Source organism: Oncorhynchus masou, chromosome 16 (assembly GCF_036934945.1).
Source record: "Oncorhynchus masou masou isolate Uvic2021 chromosome 16, UVic_Omas_1.1, whole genome shotgun sequence".
Taxonomy (NCBI): domain Eukaryota; kingdom Metazoa; phylum Chordata; class Actinopteri; order Salmoniformes; family Salmonidae; genus Oncorhynchus; species Oncorhynchus masou.
The window spans coordinates 34,963,194-34,973,285 of NC_088227.1; the positions used below are offsets into that span (position 1 = coordinate 34,963,194).

The window sequence follows — 10,092 nt, forward strand, 5'->3', positions numbered from 1 at the left end:
TTCCAAGCAAACATTTCCTTTTATTCAACAGTCATTGGTGAACATTCACAACAAACCATTCTGACCACAAGCAATCTACATGATCTATAAGAACACACAGGTGTTGTATTATATGCACCATAACGACATATTTAAAGAATACCCCATCATCACAAATGACCTTAAGTATTAATGTCACTTGTGATGGCCAATGTATCAGATTTAACTGCTGCTTGAGCACCCTCTAGTGTTCAGAAATAAGGCAAACAAAAATAAGGTACGGTACGTCTCTCTATCCAGGCTACTCAATCCAACCCCTGTTGTATCTAACCTGATTCCACTTATCAACCATGTAATTATTAGAATGGGGTGTGCTAGATTAGATTGAGTGAAAACCTACAGGATGGTAGCTCTCCAGAAAGTGTTAGAAAGCCCTGCAGTAGGCCCTGACAAAATGAAAACACAGCACGTCAGACAGGTCCCATTTAATTTATTGGGTCAAAAAGGAGGAGTGTTAAGGTCATTGAAGTTCTCATTAAAAACAGTACAAATCTCATGTTAACATTGACACTAAACAGAGCTTCAAGAACTGTTCCAAGACTATGTTAAATAGTCAGCATTTCTACGAATAACATCAGTTCATGGTTTCAACTCCATGATCAGAATTTTTTAAAAAGAAGTAGTTTAGGCACTTTTCAACTCATCTAGATTCTAGCCAATCGTTCATCAGATCACCAACAGTAATATAGCAACAGAAAGCATGCAGTGCCATTTTAGGATTTGCCTCCTTAGTTAACTGCCACAATTAAGTCTCATTCAGATACGAGTAGTTGAAAGACAGATTAGGCTTCCCTCTCATTCCATGACAGGTTAAGCATGAAGTGGGACATGTTGTCCCAGCTGATAAAGCATATCAATGTATTTATTAGTGTTGTGTACAATAAAAACACTATTAGGTATCGAAAGAAATTCAACAACCACAGGCCTACGCAAGAGCGCGCAACCTTACAACAAGCCTTTGTGACCCTCATCACTCACCAACTCAGAAGTCTCTTCTCGACAGTGGCCTTCTGAACCGACACCACATGAACCTCGTCCCCAGGCTCAATTGCTACCACATAGAGAGCCGGCTGTGTGGACGAGATTATGATCACACACGCAATCCTTCACAGTCAACATTCCACATCTTGCTTACAACCTCACCTAGAAGAGCCCTGGTCTACATACACGAACCCACCATTATACCGGCTGCACTCAAGTCTCTGACACGGAACCAGCAATTAAAGATGAAAAGGTCATGAGACATGGAATTACGATACACATGGTGCAACAGACAAAAACACACGACACATAAGTGACAAGACCGGGGATCAATGACTCACATGATTAGACAAAGACAATAGACAAGGATCAGAATGATTATCAACTTGAATTTGGAAGAGTGATTAGTGACTAATCAATGGATGATGCAAGCAGGGAGAGGGTAGTGGAGGAATTTAGCAGTGAAAAATAGTGGAAGCAAATTAAAGCAAATTATAGTGCAATATGGGAATCCATACAATAGTCATATTTAGAAAGTGCCAAGAAATCAAGACTATACTTACTAAAGCATCACCATGTAAAGAAAATAACAAAGCATTTCACCAGGTGTTCCTCATACCCCTGCACCATTGAAATATACTTCCATAGCGGAGAAGACACGTGAATACTGAAAAGCTTTTTACTGAGAATTCAGATATGCCAATATTAAAATATCTAAAAACATGTGAAACCCCCAAAATCTAAAGTTCTCATCATCAGAGCACAGGCTACTGAAGCAGGGAAGACAAGTACACTCAAGCAGTGGGAGCATTGTGACAACGTTGCCATCCAGTAAACCAGCTAGCTATGCCATGAAATGACACCGTCATGTGATCCACAGGTCCCATTCTGGAGGTTAAAGGTCATTCTTAAACTCTGAGGTCCATAACTGGGCCGTCCTCCCCACTGCCCGTCTGTAAAGGTTTCCATGTCCCTTTGACATAGTCAATGTCCTAAGAGCAAGTACCGCAACCCTCCACTCCTCTCAGAACATAGGATTCTTCACAGAGGAATTGCAGCATCCACTGGGTTTCAACTAAACTATGCCTCAGCACAACATTAGTATAGAAGTTACTATCCATAGAATCAACAGGTGAAATAGGGCCACGGACTCCAGGTGCGGACCCACAGGAAGAGATGCCTCTAGTTTGAATACTTCAGAGCCAGCTAGAGGAGAAAGAAAGTCTCGTCATTTTCACATTCTAGCTCATCTGAAATAAAAAAGGTATTTTCTCTTTGATGGGCCACTTTAAAGCATTCTAGGGCCTAATAGTTTTAGATGACAAATGTCATCCAATTACATAAACATTTAATGAGTTAATTACCTGTGTATGTTCTCATCAATGAGAGTGTTACGCTGGTATACTTATAATGCCTCCTCTCCAAATTAAGAGTTTATTATGAGGATTGATTGGCTCACAGTTACTGTAAAACCTAATGGTATGGGGGTGTTGGTAGCCCTCTGGATCTCTCATTGGGTAGGTGTTCTAGACAATGTCAACTACACAGCAGTGTGGAATGACACACACTTCATAATACATGTTAAGTTGCTCATACGTCAAGAGCATGGCTGGACCAAACGCAGAGGCTGAACTCAAACTTTCGCCCAACTGTGTGTGGTGTGTTAGCGTGTGTCTGTGGTGTGTCGAGTTGATATTTAACTGTGCAACGTCTCACCTTGTGGGCAGTGTCTGCAAACTGCTGGGCTTTGTGCATCAGGTCTACTGTCTTGTCCTCGGCCCGGCCCAGTCTCTCCCCACGCTCCTGCAGGGCCTGGCTTGCCCTCTTGACTACACTACCCATACTGCCCCCTGGGGGGCGCTGCCCACTGGGACTTGCTCTGTGACCTGCTGCACAACACATAGAGAAACAGAGAGAGAGAGACAGAGACAAAAACTGGTCATGACCAGACACACCAAAGATAGGATACCTAGATGGGATACCAAACAGGTATAACATTATGTTACAACATCCAAGAGCCAGAATCAAAATGTCGATCTAGCCATCTTTGCTTTCTTTTATTCTAAACTAATGTTTGTCGAGAGAGAGGTAACAATCTGTAGGGGGGGCTAGATCATGCCACCTGGACTGGTCAACTTAGGAGAGAGACTGCCCTACATTTTCTGTTGGTCTGCATCTCTATGCCCTGCTACTGCCTGGCACCTCTCCCTGTGCCACACACACCACACACACGTCAGTTGGTTCCATGAGGAGCCGCGTTTCTTCTCACTGTCTCCCTACCCCGCAGACTCAAGGCTAGCCTTTGTTATTTTAGCAGGAGGTTTGGACACAAAGTCGCCAGTCAGCTAGCCGCAACCTCATAGAAGAGCCATTCTCTACTGTAGCGGAGAGAGGTGTTACAGAGGACAATTGACAAATCCAGCCATCGCCTGAGAGAGGATTCTAAAGGAGAATATAAAGGATAGAGCCATAGGCCTACCACTAAGGTTTGTCCTTATATTATTGAAGGTTGTTTTGTCCCCTTACCTCCAGCCTGAGGACTGCTTTGTTTTGAAACCATCACCTTCTTCACGCGGTTGAAGAAGACCTTGCAACGGTAGATGACCAGATTCACAGTGCAGGCATCTGTTAGAAGGACACCCAATGAGACTGATAAAAGCTGTATCATAACCATGATCAATAGGGCAAATAGACAGTACAGAATCAAAACAGGAAATTGGAGTCCATGCCATATCATGAGGATAAACCACTCCTACAGTCTCAGAATAATGCAAACTGAAAGCTGGTCAATATTGCACCCTAACACATCCCCTAGGTCAATGCACAGTGATCTGCAAACATGGAAGGGTTAGGACCAAGGGGAAGGGAGTGAATTGGGACTGACTGTTGACAGACTACTCTTCTCCTTTCACACCCCTTTACCTCCTGTGAGTTTGGACTGACAGTTGACAAATTCAGTCTGGCGGGGCCTGGGACCCACTGTGCTCTTCCGTCTAGCCTGGGCCACTGGACCTCCTCTTTGGCCCCCTTGGGATCCTGGGCTAACCTGGGCCCCTGGACTAGCTCTCTGGTCCTTCTGCTGGTCTCCAGCTGGGCTACCCAGGCCACCAGGGACCCGCTCCTTGCCCTCCCAGTAAGTCTGACAGGCATGGTACATGATCTGGATGAAGATGCACTTCTCTGCCGCTGAGCTGGCCACCCATTGGTCAAAGGCGTTGTCGAATACCAGGTCAAACTCTGGGCAGTCCTGTGGGAGATTACAGAAGGGTATACAGATGAGGGATACGATAGAGAGGTCACAAGACAGTAGAGGAGAATAGTGGTGGACCAAACCAATCGCCCAGAAACACATGGGTCTGAATCCTGGTGCTCCAATCCCAATTCAACCCTTTATCCATCAAGACCTGATTGGCTCTACTAGTCTAATTAGCCCCCAAACCGCACTGATTCTCATCCATTCTGCTTTGGGAAACTGAACATGGCAGAGGGGGCTAAGGAGAGAGGAATGAAATGGATGGGTTTGGGATACAGTGCTTCCAGAGAGGCAGTACAGGCTAAGATACAAAGAAGAAAGAAAAAAAACACTACACAGAATATCACATCTATACTATGATGACATCACCTTGTTGGGGTCGATGCCATCGACCTGGCGGAGCTGCTCCACGCTCCACTGTGACCTCCTGGTGAAGGGGGCAGAGCCTCCAAACTGCTTGACCTTGGTGATGAGGAGCTGGGCTGGTCTCTTATTGGTCACTGGGGGATTAGGAGGGGTCATCGGTTAGAAATCTTAAACCAAAGCACACGTCATATAATGTAAAAATACCAAAGTAAATCTACACAGGACTACAATGAATACAGGATATAAAGAAGAGCTTTAGGATTCACTTTCCACTACTAAACGTGTGATTGATTTTTTACAAACATTGGACACACACAGGACCAGTCACCATCACAGATCAACAAACAGACCGCCAATGCCCATTCTTCTTCAGTGGATTCTCTTGTTCAAACGATATGAGGGGTTGTAATGGGGGAGACTGGCAGTGCCAGCTGAGGACACTAGTCACTCTTCCGTCAGTGGTGTAATTGGGACGGGGTGAAGAGTCCCTCGAGGGACACTGGGGCAGTGAATGCCCATGACTCTGGGTGACTTCATCACAGTAACAATAGCTACTATGGATGGAGAGTGAGTGACACTGAACATCTAAATAATATGCAAGTGATCCTTCCTGCTCAATTCTAGGATCCATGTCCTCTGACAACGTCAGACTCAGTGGTATTAGATAGCCAGCATCACAATGTCCTGACTGCATCACAATGTCCTGACTGCATCACAATGTCCTGACTGCATCACAATGTCCTGACTGCAACACAATGGATACCTGTGCATCCTTCCAGTCAGATAATTCCACCACGGTTAAACAACGTAGCCTTTTAATCCTGAACAAGAGAGTTGTATATATACACAGCAGATCAACAAGTCCTGGATTTAAAATTCCAGTCACAATGGTCCCAGCTGAGAGAAATATGTTACAGGAGCCTACCTGACAGACAGATGTATGTCATAGAGAAATATGTTACAGGAGCCTACCTGACAGACAGATGTATGTCATGGAGAAATATGTTACAGGAGCCTACCTGACAGACAGATGTATGTCATGGAGAAATATGTTACAGGAGCCTACCTGACAGACAGATGTATGTCATAGAGAAATATGTTACAGGAGCCTACCTGACAGACAGATGTATGTCATAGAGAAATATGTTACAGGAGCCTACCTGACAGACAGATGTATGGCATAGAGAAATATGTTACAGGAGCCTACCTGACAGACAGATGTATGTCATAGAGAAATATGTTACAGGAGCCTACCTGACAGACAGATGTATGTCATAGAGAAATATGTTACAGGAGCCTACCTGACAGACAGATGTATGTCATGGAGAAATATGTTACAGGAGCCTACCTGACAGACAGATGTATGTCATAGAGAAATATGTTACAGGAGCCTACCTGACAGACAGATGTATGTCATAGAGAAATATGTTACAGGAGCCTACCTGACAGACAGATGTATGTCATAGAGAAATATGTTACAGGAGCCTACCTGACAGACAGATGTATGGCATAGAGAAATATGTTACAGGAGCCTACCTGACAGACAGATGTATGTCATAGAGAAATATGTTACAGGAGCCTACCTGACAGACAGATGTATGTCATAGAGAAATATGTTACAGGAGCCTACCTGACAGACAGATGTATGTCATGGAGAAATATGTTACAGGAGCCTACCTGACAGACAGATGTATGTCATAGAGAAATATGTTACAGGAGCCTACCTGACAGACAGATGTATGGCATAGAGAAATATGTTACAGGAGCCTACCTGACAGACAGATGTATGTCATGGAGAAATATGTTACAGGAGCCTACCTGACAGACAGATGTATGTCATAGAGAAATATGTTACAGGAGCCTACCTGACAGACAGATGTATGTCATGGAGAAATATGTTACAGGAGCCTACCTGACAGACAGATGTATGACATAGAGAAATATGTTACAGGAGCCTACCTGACAGACAGATGTATGTCATAGAGAAATATGTTACAGGAGCCTACCTGACAGACAGATGTATGTCATAGAGAAATATGTTACAGGAGCCTACCTGACAGACAGATGTATGTCATAGAGAAATATGTTACAGGAGCCTACCTGACAGACAGATGTATGTCATAGAGAAATATGTTACAGGAGCCTACCTGACAGACAGATGTATGTCATAGAGAAATATGTTACAGGAGCCTACCTGACAGACAGATGTATGTCATGGAGAAATATGTTACAGGAGCCTACCTGACAGACAGATGTATGTCATATATTCTCCCTTGCCTCCAGTGGGCAGAAAGGGAACCTTTTTCCTTTTTCTCCTCTTAACCTCCACAGCCACCAGCATCCTCTCATCCCGGGGGGCAAACACTTCCCTGTTGATAACTGACTGGATATTCATAGTGATCTGGGAGTAAGATAGCCAATAGACAAAAACAGATTGATGAAGGAAAATATTGAGTATTTTACTCGTGAGTCACATGCTTAGTGTATTCTCTTCCAAATGAATAACATCGTATGTGAAAGGTTAGCTACAGATTGTTACACCAGATAATGTGATTTAACCAAAGATTTATTTGTATTCAATTACTGGGAGTTACAGGGTAGGTAGTGTTTAGTGTAGCGCAGAGATTTCTTCATGGAGCAAAACAAGAATTGATTAAAATACCAACATTTTCTACATTCAAAACCGACACCTGCAATGGGCCACTTACGAGACCCGTGTTTCCATAAATCAAGGACAAAGACAGTGTCGCCAAAGTGCTACCAAACAGTACCGATCCTGTATCTCCCAGTGATGGATACCAAAACTCTTCGGTTAACATTATCTGGTGAAACAATCTGTATTGCAGCTAGTGAAAGGTAAACTGCACACCTGTTAGAGTGGGAGACGCACTGATTAAAATTAATGTTTCATGGGTCCTCTTTATTCGTTTAAATTTGATTACATTTATCATCATCAAAATCCCCAAATGCTTTATCGATTATTCTTTAGTAACCGTCGACATACATCTAAGAGAGAAGAAAGTTGTATGGTATACAATACCTTTTTTGTTGTTTTACTCCACCAAGATGCAGAAACAGCTAGGCTGATTACCAAACGACTCGACTGGCTTGTATAACTGTCAGGCTGCCGCCTCTAATCAACCGCCACAAGGTTTACAATCCGAGTTAATTTCTACTCTAGAGCATTGCGGAGAAGGTGACTCTGTCTGGAGACCATCCCATTTGAACAAGTTAGAAGTCACGTGGGGAAAATGATTTATTGGGTTGAATCTCGTACAATAATTCATTGAAATCTTGGTTTACCATCATTCTTCATAGGCTTACTCTTTGCAGGTTGCTCTCTCAGGAATACATTAAACAGGAAATCAGCAGCAAAAACAATAGCAACGGCACCCTCACTCCTGGTTTGGTAAAAATATGAGGGATTGTGCTGGATAAATGTATTCACTCTCCAATCCATAGACAGCTATGCATGTAAGGATGCATCAAAAGTGTTGTTTTAACCATGTTTTGAGGCTATATAGTGTTTGTTTCCATTTTTTGTTTCCAAACATTGGAGTAACACAAGTTTATATTTTAGTGTAACAGTTGAATTAAGCTCATGAGACATAAGTTATATTCTTCAAGAATCCGTGGGTACATATCATTAATTTAAAAGTCTAAAAAAGGATGTAGTAACCACTGATTGCCTCTTTAAAAAGTTGAATTTTCCACGACACTATTTCCAAAGATCACTGATATGGCTCGTCTTCATTTATTCAAACGTAGGCCTAATGTTGAATGCACGGAGACCACAGACAGACAGCTGTGGAGATATAGTTTAATGTAAAACAAATGGTTTACCAAGGTTAAGCACCACGTCATTCATTTGAAGAGGGAACGGGAAAAAATGGTTTCCACTAGTTACCACAGCCCAAAAGTCAAAATTGTCTATCGTAAAAATGTATGAAAACAAAAATGTGCTTAATTTAAGGTTAGGTTTGGGCATAAGTTTAGCAGGGTGGTTAAGGTTCGGTTTAGGTTTTGAATCACCTTTTAAGAAGATACATTTTTAGAAAAATGCGTTTTTTAAACTTTGTGGCTGTGGTAACAAGTGGCGACCGTTAAAAAGAGTGAGCATGAGTGGATCAGACAGTGAGTGGAGAGGAGACATGACAGAAAAATAGTGTCCCCTGGTGGAAGGCAAAAGGGAATATGGCTGAAGGGTGGACGACCCACAACACAATCACAATTACATTTCCTTAGCACAGGCGGTTGGTGGCACCTTAATTGGGGAGGACGGGCTCGTGGTAATGGGTGAAGGGGGACGGGCTCGTGGTAATGGGTGAAGGGGGACGGGCTCGTGGTAATGGGTGAAGGGGGACGGGCCCGTGGTAATGGGTGAAGGGGGACGGGCCCGTGGTAATGGGTGAAGGGGGACGGGCCCGTGGTGAAGGGGGACGGGCTCGTGGTAATGGGTGAAGGGGGACGGGCTCGTGGTAATGGGTGAAGGGGGACGGGCCCGTGGTAATAGGTGAAGGGGGACGGGCTCGTGGTAATGGATGAAGGGGGACGGGCCCGTGGTAATGGGTGAAGGGCTCGTGGTAATGGATGAAGGGGGACGGGCCTGTGGTAATGGGTGAAGGGGGACGGGCTCGTGGTAATGGATGAAGGGGGACGGGCCTGTGGTAATGGGTGAAGGGGGACGGGCTCGTGGTAATGGATGAAGGGGGACGGTCCCGTGGTAATGGGTGAAGGGGGACGGGCGCGTGGTAATGGGTGAAGGGGGACGGGCTCGTGGTAATGGATGAAGGGGGACGGGTCTGTGGTAATGGGTGAAGGGGGACGGGCTCGTGGTAATGGGTGTAGCAGAATTGGTGGAATGGTATCAAATGGTTTCCATGTGTTTAAGCCATTCCATTTGCTCCGTTCCATCCGTTGTAAGCCGTCCCCTCCGCAGCCGCCACTGTTCCCTAGGGTACAGTACTTCATTTTGTCTTCAATTACAACTCTATGCGAAATTAAGAGAAGACATCGATGTCTCTTACACGTTATGGCACATGAATGGGTCAATTGTATCCTAAGGACGATGAACCTATCATCTCTATGAGTGTAACGGTGACAACATCCCACTGGGCACACACTGGTTGAATCAATGTTGTTTCCACTGCATTTCAATTAAATTACGTTGAACCAACGTGGAATAGACGTTGAATTGACGTCGGTGCCCAGTGGGACGACATGTAAACAAGGATATGCCGAACCAAGGAGAGAACCATGGGTAAGACTCACTAAGAGGTTTCTCAATATCCTTTCATACTACAGAACCAAACTGTGTTGTACTGGTCTGGTTATGCATCCGCCATAGCTGTTAGAACCATGCTAGAAAGGACAATGTGAAAATAAAATATCTGTGCCAGCACAGTTTGATTTGGATCGGCCCTATAGTGGGAACCAGGTGTTAGAGCAAAGGC

At 44.2% G+C, this 10,092-nt stretch overlaps 1 protein-coding gene across 2 annotated transcripts; it reads right to left on the reverse strand.

Annotated features, from left to right (window-relative positions):
* Positions 1 to 452: 452 nt before the first annotated feature.
* On the reverse strand, positions 453 to 7,831 carry LOC135557892 (syntaxin-binding protein 6-like). Of its 2 annotated transcripts, none has more exons than XM_064991585.1 (7): positions 7,680 to 7,831; positions 6,881 to 7,040; positions 4,643 to 4,773; positions 3,943 to 4,267; positions 3,547 to 3,645; positions 2,737 to 2,906; positions 453 to 2,226 (listed from the first exon to the last, which is right to left on the reverse strand). In XM_064991585.1, exons 2-7 carry the CDS (start codon positions 7,032 to 7,034, stop codon positions 2,203 to 2,205), a joined length of 903 nt encoding a protein of 300 aa, XP_064847657.1. In that variant the 5' UTR covers positions 7,035 to 7,040; positions 7,680 to 7,831; the 3' UTR covers positions 453 to 2,202. The 2 variants fall into 2 exon arrangements, with proteins under 2 accessions (XP_064847657.1, XP_064847655.1); XM_064991583.1 differs by having other exon boundaries at positions 2,737 to 2,909; positions 7,680 to 7,829.
* Between the last annotated feature and the right edge of the window lie 2,261 nt (positions 7,832 to 10,092).

What these genes read in the sequence shown, in the direction of transcription:
- LOC135557892 (XM_064991583.1), bottom strand. Translation starts at nt 7,034, where the DNA reads ATGAATATCCAGTCAGTTATCAACAGGGAAGTGTTTGCCCCCCGGGAT. An exon ending in TCAGTCCAAACTCACAGGAG is followed by an intron (nt 3,646 to 3,942) that starts GTAAAGGGGTGT and finishes TCCTTCTAACAG; the next exon opens with ATGCCTGCACTGTGAATCTG. An exon ending in AAGCAGTCCTCAGGCTGGAG is followed by an intron (nt 2,910 to 3,546) that starts GTAAGGGGACAA and finishes TGTGTTGTGCAG; the next exon opens with CAGGTCACAGAGCAAGTCCC.